Here is a 21896-nt window from a genome sequence, read left to right as displayed (position 1 = left end):
TGACAGTGTTACTGATTATTCCTAAAATGTTCTTGATATTTTCAATGTAGACAGTACAAAAGCGCGCTGATATGAAACTGATTGTGACGTCTGCCACTCTGGATGCCGTGAAGTTCTCTCAGTATTTTTATGAAGCTCCGATTTTTACCATTCCTGGTCGAACATACCCAGTGGAGATCCTGTACACTAAGGAGCCTGAGACGGATTACCTGGACGCTAGTTTGATCACCGTCATGCAGATCCATCTGACAGAACCTCCCGGTTTGTACTCCATTCAGTTTTATTGATTAGTTTTCTGCGGTTTTACGTTTTCTTAGAAATCCGTTATTCTGTTTTGTGCGGATTTGGCAACTGTGGTTAATGCAATGATTATCTTCTTTACTTACCTGTGGTGTCTGATCACTCGTGCATAGTAATCCTTGTGAACACCTAGCCATAGATGGTGGTGTGGCTATGATGAGTCTTACGTGCCATTAGTTTTCGTATGTTTGCTGTGTTTGTGATGCTGAAAGCCGCCACGTAGCCCGGCGGTTCCTCACTGTAAATGTGCCTTCAATATTAAACCTGTTTGCTTATTCCAGGTGACATTCTGGTTTTCCTTACTGGTCAAGAAGAAATTGACACAGCTTGTGAAATCCTGTATGAGAGAATGAAGTCCCTTGGGCCTGATGTCCCGGAGCTGATCATACTGCCTGTGTATTCTGCCTTACCCAGTGAGATGCAGACTAGGATTTTTGACCCGGCTCCTCCTGGCAGCAGAAAGGTATTATAGATGCACATACAGAGTGCCACTTTCTTTGTTGAACTAATGAAATATTTGTCAGACTAATTTTGGCACAATCGCCCTAATTCACCCGGTAACTGGGCAGCCAAACATAAATTCTCATTTCTGTGGATGGAAAGGGTCACTATAAATCCGACCATACACATTAGATGGCTGCTGGCTGAACAGTGCTTCGGCGATCATTCAGCCAACTCAGCCGACTCTCCCGTACAGAGGTGGTCTCGTTCGGCTGAGCGCTCTTGTGTTCTCTGTGAGAAAGTTACCAGCTAACACTTTGGCCGGCGACTTATCTCCTTGGAGTATGATAAGATGTGTAGTCCAAAATCAGACATGCGTGACCTCGTTCTCGATCTGTCGGCCTGTGCCCACCACACACATTAGACTGTCGGCCAAGCTCGTCAAAATCCATGTGTGCGGCACACATTCGTCTAATATATATGGAAGCATTCAATCTCAGGGATAAGTATGTCATCTTATCATTTTAAAGGAATGTTTAACATGGAAAAAGCATAAAAAGATATCCCGATCATGTGCCTTGGTGTAAGGCAACTTGCTGCAGCAGGAGCCTCTCCCTACCTGTCTGCAGTAGGACAAGATATGCCACACCGCTCGGCTCCAAGTTTGCAGCCAGTCACCCTATGAAAGTGGAACCGAATCAGCAGGAGAATAAATGGGTTGTCCAATCTTAAAAGCTTAATAGGTGGAATGCATAGTGTTACAAGAAGCAAAATCGGGAATAGCCTCCTGCAGGCACCACCATGGGTCTAGCACGCTCTGCTGCAGTGGTCTTTGCCAGGCCCTGGAACTGATGATGTCTCTTTCTCTGAATTGGTATGGTGTTCTGTGGGATCACTTATTCAAGTGCACTTGTAGGTCTCAGTAGTCAGCGTCCAAACAACTGGATATCATGGCTTATGGTCCTGGCACGGATCACAGGAGCGATCTTCGCAGGACCCATCGGGGTGCGAGTAGGTGGTATGCCTGGTATTTTTGGTTTTTTTTGGGGACTACCTCTTCAGCCCCAGTGTTACCTGCAAGATTTCTACATATAGAAAATAATGCAGACTGACAAACAATGGGGACAAGAGTGTCGCCTGCTTCCCGTTATCATTCATTTCTGGGTGCAATGTCCCTTTCAGCCTTTGGCATATAATCTCTATTCTCAGGACAGTTGTTATAAATGTAGGCCATGAGCTTTAGTGGGTATGAACTGCACTGGCTGCTGTGGCCATTGTCATGAATACATTTCATACCTTCGTGTACTGGCTCTATAGCTGCTGAACTATAACCCCCAGCATGCTGTGACAGCCGCACACTCTTATTACATGCATTGTAATGCTGCACTAATTCATATCCTAATGCAAAATTCTAATTTGGGTCCAGGATGACCATTTGTCCCTCACTCGTGTGCCATGTCTTCTTGTCTCCAGGTTGTTATTGCCACCAACATTGCTGAGACCTCGCTCACTATTGATGGCATCTACTATGTGGTTGACCCTGGATTTGTAAAGCAAAAGGTCTACAACTCTAAAACTGGGATTGATCAACTTGTAGTAACTCCCATCTCACAGGTGAGTGATTGGGGGGTGTCTTGAGTAATGGGAGTCATCACGTGACTTGAGCTCACCCATCTACATAAAGCTGATTGCAGCTGATTCATAGGTCATTCCTGATTGTAGTCAACTTCGCTGCATAATTTCTTCTAATTTTCCTACAATGCCACCGCTTTGTGTATTTGTACACTTGGTCGTATGTCTATATGGAGACGTTAACTTGCATGAGTAAGAATAATCCCACCAAAGCTGACCTCAAGTTTTAGATGTCATGTAGTGTAAGGTCTTTGATGATGAGATTTTATCTGCTCCAATTCTTACTTTTCCTCTTCTACAGGCCCAAGCCAAACAGCGAGCAGGCAGAGCTGGGAGGACAGGACCTGGCAAGTGCTACCGCCTTTACACCGAGCGTGCTTATCGTGATGAGATGTTGACTACCAATGTGCCCGAGATCCAGAGAACCAACTTGTCCAGCACGGTCTTATCACTCAAGGTACAGCAGACTTCTATGTGCTTTATTAGTACATGGAGTTAATGCCTTATTAAGGCTCATTACGTGTGTGTATTTTGTTTTTTAAAGTTGTTAGTTTCCCGTCTTATTGGTGATTGTAGAATGAGTTAACTAAGAACGCCTCAGTGAACTCCTTTTGATATGGACTTTGTAACTCTTTTATTTGTCTATTACTGAACTATAATGATTTGTTTTGGCCAAAATTAACTGTGTGCAGAATTATTAGGCAAGTTGTATTTTAGAGGATTATTTTTATTATTGATCAACAACTATGTTCTCAATCTACCCAAAAGACTCATAAATATCAAAGCTTAATATTTTTGGAAGTTGGAGTGGGTTTTTTTTAGATTTGGCTATCTTAGGAGGATATCTGTTTGTGCAGGTAACTATTACTGTGCAGAATTATTAGGCAGCTTAATAAAACCCAAATATATTCCCATCTCACTTGTTTATTTTCACCAGGTAAACCAATATAACTGCACAAAATATAGAAATCAACATTTCTCACATGCAAAAACAAAAAAATATTTTTTGCCCAATATAGCCACCTTTCTTTATGATGACACCCAACAGCCTTCCATCCATAGATTGTCAGTTGCTTGATCTGTTTACGACCAATATTGCGTGCAGCAGCCACCACAGCCTCCCAGACACTGTTCCGAGAGGTGGACTGTTTTCCCTCCCTGTAGATCTCACATTTTATGAGGGACCACAGGTTCTCTATGGGGTTCAGATCAGGTGAACAAGGGGGCCATGTCATTATTTTTTCTTCTTCGAGACCTTTACTGGCCAGCCACGCTGTGGAGTAGTTGGAGGCATGTGATGGAGCATTGTCCTGCATGAAAATCACATTTTTCTTGAACGACACCGACTTTTTACTGTACCACTGCTTGAAGAAGTTGTCTTCCAGAAACTGGCAGTAGGTCTGGGAGTTGAGCTTCACTCCATCCTCAACCCGAAAAGGTCCCACAAGTTCATCTTTGATGATACCAGCCCATACCAGTCCCCAACCTCCACCTTGCTGCTGTCTGAGTCGGAGTGGAGCTCTCTGCCCTTTACTGATCCAGCCTCTGGCCCATCCATCTGGTCCATCAAGAGTCACTCTCATTTCATCAGTCCATAAAACCTTTGAAAAGTCAGTCTTAACGATATTTCTTGGCCCAGTCTTCACGTTTTTATCTTATGTTTCTTGTTCAAAGGTGGTCGTTTTTCAGCCTTCCTTACCTTGGCCATGTCCCTGAGTATCGCACACCTTGTTCTTTTTGTTTCTCCAGTAACGTTGCAGTTCTGAAATATGGCAAAACCAGCGGCAAATGGCATCTTGGCAGCTTCACGCTTGATTTTCCTCAATTCATGGGCAGTTATTTTGCGCCTTTTTTGCCCAACCACTTCTTGCGACCCTGTTGGCTATTTGCCATGAAAAGCTTGATTGTTCGGTGATCACGCTTCAAAAGTTTGGTAATTTCAAGACTGCTGCATCCCTCTGCAAGACATCTCACAATTTTGGACTTTTCAGAGCCCGTCAAATCTCTCTTCTGACCCATTTTGCCAAAGGAAAGGAAGTTGCCTAATAATTACGCACACCTTATATAGGGTTTTGATGTCATTAGACAACACCCCTCCTCATTACAGAGATGCACATCATCTGATTTACTTACTGGTAGATGGCTCTCAAGCCTGAACAGCTTGGAGTAGGACAACATGTATAAAAAGTATCATGTGATCAAAATACAACTTGCCTAATAATTCTGCACGCAGTGTATATTTAAGTGGAAAAACACGCGCTCTGAGAGCAATATTCATATCCTTTTTAAAGGTCTGGGTTTTTTTTGTTCTGTTTTTTGTTTTAAATGAAGTTTTGCTTCTTAGAAGTCAGAGACAGTTGCCTGGGCCCGGGGCCGTGTTGCCTGGGCCCGGGGCCGTGTTGCCTTTGATCTCTTTTTTTTAAAGTTATGTTTTCTCTGAAGGTTCCCACTGTGTCAGAGTAAAACATGTGTAGCAATGATGGTTCAGGATAAAGTATAGAAAAAAAAATCTGTTGTAATACATTTTTATTTTTTTGCAACAAATATGCATCACTATCTGGCTTTAGTTAGTAAAAAATAATCTAAATGATCCAGACCAGGCGTACAATGCTACATTGCAGCTCTTCACTTAATAATGCATTTTGTTTTCCATTAAGGCAATGGGTATCAATGATTTGCTGTCTTTCGATTTTATGGATGCGCCCCCTATGGAGACCCTGATCACAGCCATGGAGCAGCTGTACACCCTTGGAGCTCTGGATGATGAAGGCTTGCTGACACGCCTGGGGAGAAGGGTATATATTAGTGATTAGAATTCTCACCATGTATTCTGTTTTCAGCTGTAAATGTACTTACGTGATGATCTTGCTCTCTTTAGATGGCGGAGTTCCCCCTGGAACCTATGCTGTGTAAGATGCTGATCATGTCTGTACATCTCGGCTGCAGTGAGGAGATGCTGACCATTGTGTCTATGCTGTCTGTGCAGAATGTGTTTTACAGACCAAAGGTAGGTAGTCCAGGCATGGGTGGAGGGGAGGTGACGATGGACTGATTAGTTGTGAAAGCTGTTAATGAGCTATACTTCATCCCTGTACTCAATGACTGTCATCACTAGGAGCATCGTGCTTTGTTCAGACAGTTTATGGGATTTTTATATGTCTAACCTTTTTGCTTGCAGGATAAACAAGCACTTGCTGACCAGAAAAAGGCCAAATTCCATCAGACAGAAGGAGACCATCTTACTCTGCTGGCGGTGTACAACTCCTGGAAAAACAACAAGTTTTCTAATCCCTGGTGCTACGAGAACTTTATCCAGGCTCGCTCATTACGCCGGGCACAAGACATCCGCAAACAGATGTTGGGCATTATGGACAGGTGAGTGGGGGGATTCTGTACCCTGCACGTTCTATAATTTGGTTTCTAGTGAGCAGGCAGGATCTTCGTTATCCAGATAGCTTCTACTACAGTGTGATCAATGGTGTCAAATCTCTTCTTCCAGGCATAAACTGGACGTCGTGTCCTGTGGAAAAGCCACAGTGAGAGTGCAGAAGGCTATATGCAGTGGCTTCTTCCGAAACGCTGCAAAGAAGGACCCCCAGGAAGGTTACCGAACCCTCATAGACCAACAAGTGGTCTATATTCACCCATCTAGTGCCCTGTTCAACAGGCAGCCTGAATGGTAAGTTACCTCTTCACCTTGCACTGAATGTCTACATGAAAGGAAGGCGAACTTCTTGATTTCATGGTCTGTTCATTCCCTGTCTTCCCCAGTCGTGTCCGTCACTACTAAATCTTCTATAATCTACTATGAGAATTATTGATGAAAAAAGGATTCCCTAAGATTGTCTCACTAGTGAAATCCGCGTACAGAGGATTACAATGTCAGCTAATAAAGCTTAGCTGTTCTCTAATTTTCCTAATCTACCTTCTTCAGTAGTTCTTAGCATTTTAAAGGGTGCGATCACGGGGTGCTGATGGTTTGCCATGGCAGCTGGGTTCCTGCCATGTTGGTATGTGTGAAGCCCACATGTTTTTAAAAGTATTTAAAATATAATAAAAGCTAAAATTTGAGTCATACCCTTCTTTTTCCTTCATTAAAAAAAAAATAAACATTTCCGCATCCATAAACTTCCTTTCTATCAAAGTATAAAATATTTCACTCTTAGAGTAAGCGCCATAAAGCGTAGTTTTTTTTTCTGTTGCCACGCTCTCAAAAAATACAATAGTAAGTGATAAGTTGACATTTTTAAGTATATGCGATCACACAAAAGACACAAGCCCAATCTGTAGCAAAGTAAAAAAAAAAAAGCCTCTTAAACAGAAAAATTCAGATTTTTTTTCTTTGTAATATATTTTAATATATAGTATATTGCGTGTGTGTGTGTGTGTGTGTGTGTATATATATATATATATATATATATATATATATATATATATATATATATATATATATACATGCACACATCTATATCTGTCTACATATATACACACACACACAGAGAGAGCGAGAGACACACATATATGTATATATCTATCTATATCTCTCCTAATACAGCTGTGTGGACGGTAAAGTTATGATATAGGGGCTTTACAGAAATAACAAAGCACACAGACAATCTCTGAAATTCATTAAAAATAAAAAATGTTGAAATCTCAAATGCCCATGTACCCAATAAATCTTTATTTTGCTCTCTCCAGGGTTGTGTACCATGAATTAGTCTTAACCACCAAGGAATATATGCGAGAAGTGACTACCATTGACCCTCGGTGGCTTGTAGAATTTGCTCCTGCCTTTTTCAAAGTCTCTGATCCAACCAAGCTGAGCAAGCAGAAGAAGCAGCAGCGCCTGGAGCCCCTCTATAACCGCTATGAGGAGCCCAACGCCTGGAGAATCTCCCGAGCCTTCAGACGACGGTGATTTGGCTGCAAGCTGTAGAAACTGTCCAGGACCTTAAAGCAACTTTGCAGCCTACAAGCATATGACGGACTCTGTAGAACAGTGGTGGCTTCTAATTTTTATAGCAGACTTTGTGTTTGACTCTGTATAAAATATATTTTTTAAATGTTCATTTCACATCGTTCAACTTTAGTGATCTGCTTTAAAGAGAAGCTGTCGCCGGGGTTATACATAGTAATCTAAAGTCATTGCTATAATGGTGCTGGTATTCTGATTTAATACATACTTTCAGTGAAGAAATCCATAGCCTGGTTTTTATGAAATCAGAAGTTTTGGTCTCTGTGCATCGGGGCGTGACTGGAGAAGGTCTTTGGCTCTGCCCTGGCCCCTCTGCTGTCTATCTTCTTCCTTATTTAAATTCAGTGCCGGAATTTTGATTGAAGTCCGTCAAGAGTTTAATATATGCCAGCGCCACCTGTGGCTAGGACGGCGCAGGTGCAGGATTTAAATAAGGAAGAAGATGGCAGCGGGGCCAAGACAGAGCCGAAGACCCTACTGACGGTCCTGCCCCCGATGCACCAGGACCACAACTTGTAATGATGACTTTATAAAAAAAAAAAAAAAAAGGGGGGCTATGGATTTCTTCACTGAAAATATGTAGTAAATCATTATACCAGCCCCGTTAAGGCGCTATTCGTGTAATATGTATAACCCTGATGACAGCTTCTAAGTGTATTACGTAGGAAGATAGTTACGCTGTGATTGGGCTAGTGACAAATAACAATCTCCATTTCCCCCACATCTGTTAGTACACTGTGGTTCAGTCATTGCTTGGTTTTATTCATTTAGTGAAAGCTGCTTCATTCGTCTCCATGTGCTGTCGGTTATTGCAGCACATTGTAATTTCCATGAATGAAAGCTGCAATACCAAACACAACCCATGGCCAAGAGTGGCGCTGTTTCTGCACTAAAGGAGTCATTTTTATCTGGTATACATATTGGCCACAGTGAAGATGATGGAAAACTGTTGCCATGACCCAATTCATCCAAAACTACAATATCTTAACCTGGCCATACACCTCAGATGTCTGTAGTCCGATACCTACAGTCTCCCAGCGGATGAGGTTACGGGAGAGAAGAATCTAACAAGTAGTTGGATTTCCACATTCCCATAGGTATCTGGCAGTAATTTTCTTCAATCTTCCTGCAGAGAACACATGCACGCTCAGCCAAACTGAATGTGCATTTATGTTTCTAGTATAAAATGGTACTATAAATGTCTAATAAGGCCACGGTAGCCATGTCTGGATAATCTGTGATCACATGTGCCGGGGTCCTGTATAAGGACATAGCTGCCTGCCTTATACTTAATGTACCACATTTAGTTTGTACTTTTTTAGTTGTCTGATGCTCAGATACAGCTGAGATCAGCATTCGGTTATCATATGAGCGAGCTGCCAACAATGATTTTTACTGGTCACCTAAAAAAGAAAATGGATTAACAACAAGCAGTTTGGCATTCAATGATGGGACATAATTACACAAGGCAGATGTCTAGTTGTGGAGAGGCCCTTATTAATGGGTCCAGGGAGGTGAAAATAATAAAAAATAATATTGATGGGCCCGCAACGGTGTCCTCCTTTTTACTCAGGGCTCCATTCCTTGCCTGTCTGCTGGCTCCAACATCCGGCTTAGGCGTAGCGTTAACGCTGCAGCATTAGCATTTTCTCTAAATGGAATATATAATCTATATCTAAATTTTTTTTTTTTTAATTCTTCACCTTACTGGGGCCATTAGTAGCAGACATTCCCTTTTAAGTATAAATTACCATGATTTCTACCTGATGCTACTGCACTAAGATCAGGTATTTGCAGTACTTCTCCCTATGGGAAATTTATTTTTTTTTGTTCTATGCTTTTACATCTTATAACATAATGTATCTGCGCAAGCTGTGTTTATTTTATATTTGTCAGTTTCAGTAAAACATTTGGTGACTTTGTACTTGCTGCATTAGATAATTTTCGGCTCAGCTGTTTACGTACTGACTAGAGATGGGCAAACCCGAACGGTACAGTTCGGGGTCCATACCTGACACCTAGTGTCTGTGCATGGACCTGGAACACTGACTTCTCCCAGAAGTCCGTGTAAGTTTTCTGGAGTAAACCCAAATAAAGCTTGCTGAAAGCAAATCAGCACGCTTTTCCTGTGTGGGCACTTCTGGCCTCATCACAACCATGTCAAATAATGGCATCCATTAGATTCGCCAGTTTTGGTGCTTTGCCCAGCTTTTCCTGCTTGCCCTTGTGTGTTTGCAACCTGGGAAATATTTTGAGGTTGATGTCAGCTTTGTAATGTCAGCTGACCTCAAACCCACGGGTTAGTAATGGAGAGGCGTTTATATGACACCCCAATTACTAACCCAGTAAGTAAACAGTAAGAGACACAAATTCATTTTAAATGGAATAAAACACAATTACCTTCTCTTTCCCATTTATTAACATAAAAATCAAAGTAATCCTCGCCTATCTTCCGTTAATTCATAATGTTGATGTCCCACGGCGAGCCCTAACTCTGCTACATGTGATTGCATTGCTGAGTGGTGACATCAGCAATGTGACCACTCAGCCCGGCAACCAGATCACATTGAGCTTAGTGTGAGAACGCGGCTACATGTGACCGGCAGTAACCTTAATAAGGTCACCACCGGTCACACTCAGCCACGTTCTCACTCAACTCAGTGTAATCTAGCTGCTGGGCTGAGCGGTCATATTACTAAGGTCACCACTCATGAATGCAACCAGATGTAGCAGAGTTGGGACTCGTCGTGGGACATCATCATTATAGATTATTGGCGGACAGGTAAGGATTACTTTGATTTTTATGTTAATAAAAGAAAAAGGGGATTTGTTTGGTTCAAATAAAGGTCTTTTTTCTGTGTGTGTCTTTCTTACTCTTGATTACTATGTTAGTAATGGGGGTGTCTGATAGATGCCTCTCCATTAAGAACATCTGGGCTTGATGTCAGCGACCATAAAACAACTGACATCAACCCCAAAACCATGACTCCACTTTCCAATGTACCAGGACAAGTTGGAAGAACAGAGGCTAAGCACCAGAATTTCTGGGTCGGCTGAGGGTTGATTATATTAGTCTGGGAGGGGTAAAATATCCATGGCCCCTTCCCAGGCTTAACCAATGAAAGTAAATACTCAACGTCCTTTCACATTGAAAAGAACAAATCAATTGATGGTGTGCTGCCAGCTATACCTAGTGAGTAAAGGTACCTTCACACGAAACAACATCGCTAGCGATCCGTGACGTTGCAGCGTCCTGGCTAGCGATATCGTTTCGTTTGACACGCAGCAGCGATCAGGATCCTGCTGTGATGTCGCTGGTCGCTGAATAAAGTCCAGAACTTTATTTGGTCGTCCGATCGCTGTGTATCGTTGTGTTTGAAAGCAAAAGCAACGATACCAGCGATGTTTTACACTGGTAACCAGGGTAAACATCGGGTTACCAAGCGCAGGGCCGCGCTTAGTAACCCGATGTTTACCCTGGTTACCAGCGTAAAAGTAAAAAAAAAACAAACAGTACATGCTCACCTGCTCGTCCTCCAGCGTCTGCTTCCTGACACTTACTGAGCGCCGGCCCTAAAGTGAAAGTGAAAGCACAGCGGTGACGTCACCGCTGTGCTGTTAGGGCCGGAGCTCAGTCAGTGTCAGGAAGCAGACGCTGGGGGACGTGCAGGTGAGCATGTACTGTTTGTTTTTTTTACTTTTACGCTGGTAACCAGGGTAAACATCGGGTTACTAAGCGCGGCCCTGCGCTTAGCAACCCGATGTTTACCCTGGTTACCCGGGGACCTCGGCATCGTTGGTCGCTGGAGAGCGGTCTGTGTGACAGCTCTCCAGCGATCAAACAGCGACGCTGCAGCGATCGGCATCGTTGTCGCTATCGCTGCAGCGTCGCTTCGTGTGAAGGTACCTTAAGAAGCGATCGGAGATAAATGATAGTTAGTGCACAATGCAGATAACATGGGCGATAGCCAAAAGAAATGCTATGTTTAAAATATCAGCAATTACCCAATGTGGCTCCAGCTCATGTGAGCTCCGAAGGCGCTCGGCAGCCATGTTAGCCTCCATAAATAAAGTGCTATGTGCAGCCAGGGGAGCAGGTACCCCACGCGTATCGATACTAAACGGTGTCTTCCTCAGCAACTATGTTCTCAATCAACCCAAAAGACTCATAAATATCAAAGCTTAATATTTTTGGAAGTTGGAGTGGGGTTTTTTAGATTTGGCTATCTTAGGAGGATATCTGTTTGTGCAGGTAACTATTACTGTGCAGAATTATTAGGCAGCTTAATAAAAACCAAATATATTCCCTTCTCACTTGTTTATCTTCACCAGGTAACACGCTTCTTGCTACCCTGCTGGGTATTTGCCATGAAACGGTTGATTGTTCGGTGATCACGTTTCAAAAGTTTAGCAAATGCAAGACTGCTGCATCCCTCTGCAAGACATCTCACAATTTTGGACTTTTCAGAGCCCGTCAAATCTCTCTTCTGACCCATTTTGCCAAAGGAAAGGAAGGTGCCTAATAATTAAGCACACCTTATATTGGGTTTTGATGTCATTAGACAACACCCCTCCTCTTTACAGAGATGCACATCACCTGATTTACTTAATTGGTAGTTGGCTCTCAAGCCTGAACAGCTTGGAGTAGGACATGTGTAGAAAGTATCATGTGATCAAAATACAACTTGCCTAATAATTCTGCACACCGTGTATGTATATATATTTTGAGCAGTAATAATAATGGGAATGGTTTGTGATATCAACTTCCTGTTTGTGGCACATTAGTATATGGGAGGGGGAAAACTTTTCAAGATGGGTGATGACCATGAAAATACGAGATGTGCAGCATCTGTAACATCGGATACTGGAAGCCTGTGCTAGAATTTCTTCTGCGGTGTTGCTATCAGTGTGTCAAGAGTGAACACATTTTGTAAGTGGATAAACTTGTAAATAACTCATAAAATAATAAAGTTACGTTAAAACCAAACACATCATTGTTGTTGCAAAATTCTCAATAAGTTTGATGTGTCATATGACCCTTTTCCCATTGTAAAAAATAAAGTTGGATCCAAAATGGCTGACTTCAAAATGGCCGCCATGGTCACCACCCATCTTGAAACATTTTCCCGCTCCCATATACTAATGTTCCACAAACAGGAAGTTGATATCACCAACCATTCCCATTATATTTAGGTAAATCCATATAAATGGCCCACCCTGTTCATCCAACATGGTAAGATCTTTGAGCTGTTGAATAGGATGTGCCGAATCCCTGACAAATGAACCCGGGTGGTTCTCTAGGGATTTGTGCACTTTCGGCAACATGTAAAACGTTGGCATCCTCGGACAGTCTGTAGAGAGGAAATCCTGTTCTTTCTGTTGGCACTTTGCGTTAAATAAGTGGATTTTGTATTGCAGTTTGGGCACTCTGTCTCTGAAAGGTTCGCCATCACTGTTCTAGAGTAATGCGTTTGTTCAGTTTCTGGAGCGTCTTTTTAACAGTTATACGTTTCTAAAAATGGCAATAATTGAAAGAAATGACATGTCCAGTCTTAAGTTGTTTTCCGCTCAGAAGAGGCTTTGTACTTTATAATGCAAATCAATGGGAGAGCTCAAAAGATGCCCAGAAAACAACTGGACTTCTTTTGGAGCCTTTTGCATTTCTTGCGGTTTTAATGAATTTTCATGCATTTGAGTTTTGTTTTTTGCAGCCTCTTGATTGGACAATAAAAAGAAAAAGCAAAGAATAAAATGCAGAGATTTGGTCACAAAAATAATTGAATAAAGGGGAGACTGTCTCCCGTACTTTCATAATTTTGACTTTAAATTAAAGATGGACTGATCTCCAATATTTTACCAGAAGCTGGAACATTTCCCCTTTTTTTTCTGAATGCCATAACCTTCCCCAGTGCATTTAGACAGGTCTGGATGCTTAGTTAATAATTTTGGAGATTGTAACTAATTAAAGAGGTTGTCCAACCTTGGGCAAAATGAAAGTATAAAACCTAATTACAAAAATTATTTTTAACCATAAATATACATTTTAGTTAAAAAGATACCCCATCTAAATCCAATGTATTTTACTTTTTGTAGTACTTGGGCTTTTAATAAATCCTGTTTATAGACCTAGACTGTGAAGCACCTGAACCATATGTAATTGGTAAATGACTGGGCAGTAGGCATCGCGTTAATTTAACCTTCGGTAGCTGAAAATTACTTTTTATATATAGGATTATATTCACGTCATGGTTTTCCCACAACTCTAGGTTTTAGAGGTCCTATAATAATTACTGATAAGGAACAGAGATGACCTTCCCTCTATGGCTAGATGATGGATGACTTGACCTTGATAGCCTTTCTCTGGGAAACCTCAGAGGTCAGCAATGGTAGGAGTCCAGGGTGAGATATGGTATTGAGTGACTGTTTATAATCGGGTTCCCAAGTGATCTTCATCCCTAGAGAGGAGTAGTGTGCAGCCAGTGATCAGCACAAAACTCTGTTTTCCTGAACTGCAGGTCACACTTGTCTTTCCATATTTCCACCATATAATTTTAGTTAATGAATATTGATTTTCTATAACCAGCCTCGAGATTTTGAATGAGATTGTTTAAATATTTCAGAGAAAAGTTTTGCATTAATCATTATATCCAAGGGTAACTGTTAGGCTAGGTCCACGTTGCATTAGGGCAGTCTGTTTAACAGATCCGTTAAACGGATGCACTAAAAATGAGCCCAAAATTGTATTTTTGTGGTGTATTTTTGCCATCGTGTTAACATATCGTTAACGCATGTGGCTGCGTTAGATCATTTGCGTCTGCAGTAGAATTCTATGGCAGAACGAACGCTTCCTTTCACTGCATTCGCCCTACTGGACCCGAAAACATGGTAGTTCGCGTTGGAAGGTGCGTCACGAACTAACGGACCATTGCAAACGCATGCTGATTTTGACATGCGTTAGGATTACATTAATGGAAGTCTATGGGTGCGTTAACATGTCCGTTACATTGCGTTAGTGCTGCTTACAAAGGGATCCGTTAAATGGATTGCCCTAACGCAATGTGGACATAGCCTTAGTGATAAGCGAATCTTTAGAAATTTGGATACCCCTGCTTTGCTGAATTTTTCCCAAAAATTTGATTTACAGAGAATTGACAGGTCTGCAAAGCCTAACATTGTCCTAAAATAGCATGTATTACACTCTTGAGATCTCCAAGGACTTTATCCAGCCCCTTTCATGCTCTTTAAGGAAGGAGTCTGTTAGAACTGAATGACTGTTAAAACCAAGTACAGGTGATTGGGGCTCCTTGGTGTGGCCAAACAGTTCAGTGCACGTTCCTTCATATTTCCTCTTTGTTTCTTATTATCTTTGACAGCTTTGGCTTTATAGAGTCATAGATGGGCAGAGATAGATGGAAAACAAGTAGGTGGGAAGGTGAACTTAAATGTTTGGCCACACCAAGGGTACACCGAGCACCAGTACTTGGTTTGAATAGTCATTATGTGCTGACAAATTCTCTTTAACACAGACACATACTTGATAGTGTCAAAGTGACATCAACCTATATGACTGGATAAATGGATGGTAGCTAGTGATGAGCGAGTGTACTCGTTACTCGAGATTTCCTGAGCACGCTCGGGTGACCACCGAATATTTGTAAGTGCTCGGAGATTTCGTTTTCATCGCCGCAGCTGAATGATTTACAGCTACTAGCCAGCATAAGTATATGTGGGGGTTGCCTGGTTGCTAGGGAATCCCCACATGTACTAATGCTGGCTAACAGATGTAAATCATTCAGCTGCTGCAAGGAAAACTAAATCTCCGAGCACTAAAAAATACTCGGAGGACACCCGAGCGTGCTCGGGAAATCTCGAGTAACAAGTATACTCGCTCATCACTAATGGTAACCACTCTTCAGGGTTGTGCTGTCACACATTATTGATACAGTTTATTCAAGGTTTTGTGACTTTTTCTCCCCCCATGTTTATGGCTGAGCTGTGACCTCTGACATCCTCTCACTATCCAGATTTACCACAAAATGGTTGCTACATTCCCTGCTCCTGCTGTGATGCAGGCTATGAATGTCCCTCATGATTTCCAGTACTCCACTATGTGATTGCTAGCTCATTATGGGAAAGCCCATCCAGCTTTGCTTGAGGTCATATCACTCTCTCTGATTGATACAATCTTCTGTAATGTGAACAAGTATATCAGAGCAAAACATACCACACAAAGGTGACTAGAGGCCACATAATGGGTTGTCAAGGACAACAGAAATACTCCTAGACATATATGCAAAACCAGGAGGACAAGGAGAAAAAGAATCTATTTAAAAGATGTATAGAAATATTTTATTATAATTACATCATAATACATCACAAATAAATCGGCAAAGGTAGAAGTCACAAAGACAAAAGAACCTTGAATGAAGGGCTTAGATAGAGTAGGTCTGGGGTCAGCACGATAAAGTGTAAGGATTAGGGAATCACATTCCTAAGTTAAAGCAAAGGGATTTAAAATCCCAGTGGGTAAAGATACAGCAATCCCTAGTGATAATAAATATAACTGCATGTAAGGTTATATTTAGAGATAAGTATCAACCAACTACCCAAGAAGAGACCAGTGTAAACCTCTAATGAATATGTGAGCAGGTTGCAAGATGCAGTAACGGGTCGGAGGCAGAGCAAGGGTTAACGTGGGGTTTACTTTAACAGATATACTCCTCGCAAAGAGAAAATATAAGAAACAGCATAAACGAATAAAGGGTTTGGAACTCAGGGTAATCAGGTGTAGGGGATATGATAGTTCAAGTATGAAAAAACGTATCAGTCCGGCGACATTAGAACGCAGTTTCCAAGCGATGTACATTGGCGCCAAGGCCCTGGCACATGAGGGGGGGCCCGGTGTAGTGCTGGAGAAGATGGGGCCCTGGATCCTGGCAGCAGTGGTGAATCCTTGTGGTCTGGTCTGCGTTCGGCGGGTCCAGAAGCGGTGAGCAGGAAGAAACACAGTACTTTGTCTTGTCAGAGTGCAGAGGCATTAACTGGTTGAAAGAAGGTGTAACGGGAAAGATCTCACGGTGGGTGTCCTGACTTCCCTGGAGATAAGTGCGCGCATCTACGCCCTGACTACGGGGCTGGTCATTCATGGTTTATGCTGTAAGAGGGGATCGGATACGTCCTTGTTGGCTGTGTCTGGTCACGGCTCGCAGACCCGTCTGACTGTGGTCTGTTTTGTCTGGAGGTTCAATAGTAAGAGCCCTGACACTGCCCTCCTGCGCGCTGTGCGTCCCCGCTCTGACTGACTGCTTTCCCGCATGCTGCAGCTCTTTTAACTTTTATGGTCAGTCCGGGGCCATATGTTTTCCCCCATGCAACCTGGGTGTCAGCCTGGACAGTTCCGGATCTGTCACGGAGTAGGTACGCCTGATCTGGGTCTTCTCCCTACAAATGTGTGACACAGCAAAGTGCTGCAGGAATGCTCCTTACCCAGGTAAATCCCTGCGTGACTCCAGACCACACAGCCCCAATGCGCGTTTCACTTGGGCTTCCTCAGCGGGCCTGATTTATTTATAGTGCTATGATGTAATTAGAATAAAATCTTTTAAACAGATACTTTTTATTATTTATTTATATAGCACCATTAATTCCATGGTGCTGTACATGAGAAGGAGTTACATCAAAATACAAATATCACTTACAGTAAACAAAACTAACAATGACAGACTGATACAGAGGGAAGAGGACCCTGCCCTTGCGGGCTTACATTCTACAGAATTATGGGGAAGGAGACAGTAGGTTGAGGGTTGCAGTAGCTCCGATGGTGTTGAGGTGGCCGTGTGGTCATTACAGGCTGTAAGCTTCTTTGAAGAGATGGGTTTTCAGGTTTCTTTTGAAGGATCCAAATGTGGTGGATAACCGGATGTGTTGGGGTACAGAATTCCAGAGGATGGGGGATATTCGGGCGATTGGGTGAGGAGTGAATAAGCGTGGAGGAGAGAAGGAGGTCTTAGGAGGACCGGAGATTATGTGAGGGAAGATATTGAGAGATTAGTTTGGAAATATACGGAGGAGAAAGGTTATGGATGGCTTTGTAGGTCAGTGTTAGTAGTTTAAACTGGATACGCTGGGAAATTGGGAGCCAGTGAAGGGATTTGCAAAGAGGGGAAGCAGGAGTGTAGCGAGGAGAGAGATTAATTAGTCAGGCAGCAGAGTTAAGGATGAACTGGAGGGGTGCGAGAGTGTTAGAAGGTAGGCCACAGGGGAGGATGTTTCAGTAGTCGAGGCGGGAGATGATTAGGGCATGCACAAGCATTTTGGTAGAGTGAGGGTTGAGGAAAGGACGGATTTTGAAAATATTTTTGAGCTGGAGGCGACAGGAGGTGGCGAGAGCTTGGTTGTGGTTTGAAGGACGGGGCAGAGTCCAGGGTTACTCCGAGGCAGCGGATTTTGGGCACAGGGGAAAGTGTGATTTCATTTATTTTGATAGATAGATCAGGTAGGGAAGATATGCGAGATGGAGGAAAGATAATTAGTTCAGATATGTCCACATTGAGCTTGAGGAAGCGAGAGGAGAAGAAGGAGGATATGGCTGATAGACACCCTGGGATTCTGGAGATCAGAGAGGTGACATCTGGGCCAGAGAGGTAGATCTGAGTGTCATCGGCATATAGATGGTACTGGAAGCCATAGGACCTTATGAGTTGTCCCAGGCCGAGTGTATAGATTGAGAAGAGTAAGGGTCCTAGGACAGAGCCTTGAGGGACACCAACAGAGAGGGGGTGAGATGAAGAGGTAGTATGGGAGTAAGGTATGGCACCATATATAACTAGAGAGGATGGTATGTAATAAGGGAGGGTGTTAAACATGATAAAAGAGTAAACTATGTAAGGATGGTGTTATACATAATAAGTGAGTACACTATACGCTAAGGAACTGTGCTATACATAAGTGAGTACACTATATACTAAGGGACTGTGCTATACACAATAAGTGAGTACACTTTATACTAAGGGGACTGTGTTAGACATAATAATTGATAATAACATCTTCCTCCACCTCCCCCTGTTCCTAAATCCATTATAAATCCCCCTTCTTCCCATTCCAATCCCACAGACCTCTCATTGTCCTCCTCCCCCACTCCCATGATTGCCCTCTTCACCACCTCCATCATTGCTTTCTCCCCACCACCCCATTATTGCCCATTCCACCACCTCCATCATTGCCTCCTCCCCATCACCCATCATTGTCCTTTCCACTGCCACCATCATTGTCTTTTCCCCACCACCCCCATCATTGCCCATTACACCGCCTCCATCATTTCCTCCTCCCCACCACCCCCATTATTGCCCATTCACCACCTCCATCATTTCCTCCTCCCCCACCACCCCCATTATTGCCCTTTCCACCACCCCATCATTGCTTTCTCCCCCACCTACACACACACAGCACCATTCACCTCTCTGCATATACACACACCTCACCTCTGTGCACGGTATCCTGAAGCCGAACCATCGCTGGCATCTTCCTGTCTCGCACAGTCGCTGCACTGAATGATGATGTAATTCAGCTGCTGCTGTGTGAGACAGGGAGCGCGAGCACGACGGATCCATTCCCTGTAGCTTCGCTCCGCTGCCATGTTCTCTTGCAGGCAGCCGAGCTGCAGGGATTGCTCCCTGGCCACCACACATGAGGACAATCTGGCCAGAGGCCCGCTGGAGCCTCGTGGCTGGATAAACTGGCCAGATTGCCCTCATTGTTGCCTCCATTGCAGCAGCAGCATCGGTTGAACTGGCGGCATGTCCACCCATGTCTGGACTGTAACTACAGATGACCCCAAGACCACAATAGAAGACATGTGAATTATTGAGGGTCTGGGGGACCTATTATACATTTTGCTCTGGGGTTCAGGATCTTCATATCATGTCATTGTAGTTAGTGGCATATGTAGATGAGTGTAAATGTACACCCTATTTCCCTCTTGTGTTCATTTCAGAGTCAGTGGGTTTCTCCCTTCCTTAATAAATGGTTAATGAGCATAGGTAACATAGTAAGCAAGGCTGAAAAAATACATTTGTCTGTCCAGTTCAGCCTATATTCCATCAGAATAAATTCCCAGATCTACTTCCTTCTAAAGACCCTAATCACTGTAAGATACAGTATTGTTATGCTCCAGGAAGACATCCAGGCCTCTCTTGAACTCCTCGACTGAGTTCGCCATCACCACCTCCTCAGGCAAGGAATTCCAGATTCTCACTGCCCTAACAGTAAAGAATCCTCTTCTATGTTGGTGGGAAAACCTTCTGTCCTCCAGACTCAGAGAATGCCCCCTTGTGACCATCTCCTTCCTTGGTATAAACAGATCCTCAGAGAGATATTTGTATTGTCCCCTTATATACTTATACATGGTTATTAGATCGCCCCTCAGTCGTCTTTTTTCTAGACTAAATAATCCTAGTTTAGCTAATCTCTCTGGGTATTGTAGTTTCCCCATCCCCTTTATTAATTTTGTTGCCCTCCTTTGTACTCGCTCTAGTTCCATTATATCCTTCAAGAGCACTGGTGCTCAAAACTGTATACAGTACTCTATGTGCGGTCTAACCAGGGATTTGTACAGAGGCAGTATAATGCTCTCATCATGTGTATCCAGACCTCTTTTAATGCACCCCGTGATCCTGTTTGCCTTGGCAGCCGCTGCCTGGCACTGGCTGCCCCAGGTAAGTTTATCATTAACTAGGATCCCCAAGTCTTTCTCCATGTCAGATTTACCTAGTGGTTTCCCATTCAGTGTGTAATGGTGATATTGATTCCTTCTTCCCATGTGTATAACCTTAAATTTATCATTATTAAACCACATCTGCCACCTTTCAGCCTAAGTTTCCAGGTTATCCAGATCCATCTGTAGCAGAATACTATCTTCTTTTGTATTGACTGCTTTACATAGTTTTGCTTTACAGAGCGACTTAGACTATACATAATTAATACAGCCAAGTCGCATTTTAGCTCCTGTATCCTACTCCTCTTCTCTAAAGTTGTCTGCAGAGATGGATTTTGCAATCTGCACCAATCCTATAGTTTTCTAAAATAAGGGCACCATAAGTACCTAGCATCTGCTTATCCCTTACCATTAAATTACTTGTTCATTTGGCATGACCCTTGATTGGCTGTAATACACCATTTTTATAAGGTCCATTTATAACTTAAAAGAAGAACTACCAGTAAGTGAAAACAGGAAAACTTTGATCTCTCGTCACCACTGTGTGATGTACAGGCAGCTGTTGTTTTATAGAAAGACAAAACCTCGGAAACATGTTGTTCTTGCCCTTATTTTACTGGAAATGTGTGAACAGGAACAGGGGGAAGGGAGAGTGGGCTTCATACTGTAGTGGAACAGAAATGTTCATAGTCACCTATACAGACCTGAATATTATTCTGTCATCACAGAAGAAATTCAGATGATAGGTCAAGAAAATAAGAAGAAAAATAAAACTTGGCACTCCTTTTCAATGCTGAAATAATATATTTTTGCACAAATAGAAAAAACAGAAAGATCCACATAAAGAAAAGGTTGACGTTTTGGCCTAAATCGGCCTTCAACAGAACCAAAATATAACAGATAAACAGATATAATTACTACACACGTATAAATTATACACAAGTCCATAATACACGAGAACAAGGGTAAAGGCATCTCATATGAAATATGCATATAAAGAACAGAATTTAGAAATCATATATGACATAAAAAACATAAAAAATAAAGAATTGATACTCAAAAAATCAAGATGAAGTAGCAAAAGATTAGGATAAGAACGTGACTTATCCTATGTGGAGGCATCCACATACATTCGCATGGCCTGCATACCCAATGTTAAAGCTAGGTACACAGGACGCATGCCGATGGTGGAGCTGAATGGAAGAGGTGTGGCAGTGGGCGGGGCTTCACGGAAGAACTACGCAGCCCTCCGCAGCTCTGCCCTACGCAAGTGTGAAACCAGCCTTACACATACAGTTGCCCTGGGGTTTAGCTCTACCTGTGGAGAGCTGTACCAACTCTGCTGCATCACCATCAGCCCCAGTGGACAGTGGAGTACCACAGGTGGTGTCACGAACATTATCCCATTCTCCTTTAAAAATAATTGACTCTTTTATTGGACGCCCAAGGCCATGGACTGGGTCACCGCTGCCGTGACCACATCCCCTTTAAGAACTGTCCAACCCGGACCGGGTACCCCACGGCCCTTGGGTGCGCTCCATATACATATTTCATATGAGATCCATTTATCCTTTTTTTTCTTGTGCATTATGGACTTGTGTATAATTTATATGTGTGTAGTAATTAATTATATCTATTTATCTGTTATAGTTTAGTTCTGAGGAAGGCCGATTTAGGCCGAAACATCAACATTTTCTTTATGTGGATCTTTCAGTTTTTTCTATTTGTGCAATAAATATATTATTTCAGCACTGAAAAGGAGTGCCAAGTTCTATTTTTCTTCTTGTATATGGACTGGAACCCTACTTGAACACCCTAAAAGAGTGCCACATAAGC

The 21896-nt window shown here is 42.7% G+C and overlaps 1 protein-coding gene across 1 annotated transcript in view; it reads left to right on the top strand.

The window, feature by feature from the left end:
* DHX8 (DEAH-box helicase 8) overlaps positions 1 to 7440 on the top strand; it is a 53950-nt gene extending 46510 nt beyond the window's left edge. Inside the window, exons 16-24 of the mRNA XM_077252081.1 lie at positions 51 to 261; positions 582 to 763; positions 2215 to 2355; positions 2675 to 2830; positions 5031 to 5168; positions 5252 to 5380; positions 5552 to 5748; positions 5873 to 6052; positions 7072 to 7440. Coding sequence (XP_077108196.1) covers positions 51 to 261; positions 582 to 763; positions 2215 to 2355; positions 2675 to 2830; positions 5031 to 5168; positions 5252 to 5380; positions 5552 to 5748; positions 5873 to 6052; positions 7072 to 7291 — 1554 coding nt within the window. The 3' untranslated portion in view covers positions 7292 to 7440. The remainder of the gene's footprint in view (positions 1 to 50; positions 262 to 581; positions 764 to 2214; positions 2356 to 2674; positions 2831 to 5030; positions 5169 to 5251; positions 5381 to 5551; positions 5749 to 5872; positions 6053 to 7071) is intronic.
* Positions 7441 to 21896: the final 14456 nt, after the last annotated feature.

The sequence above is a fragment of the Ranitomeya variabilis genome, chromosome 4 (genome assembly GCF_051348905.1).
Source record: "Ranitomeya variabilis isolate aRanVar5 chromosome 4, aRanVar5.hap1, whole genome shotgun sequence".
In the NCBI taxonomy this organism is placed as follows: Eukaryota; Metazoa; Chordata; class Amphibia; order Anura; family Dendrobatidae; genus Ranitomeya; species Ranitomeya variabilis.
The sequence above is the reverse complement of the archived record's forward strand: the minus strand, read 5'-3'. Positions and strand labels throughout refer to the sequence as shown.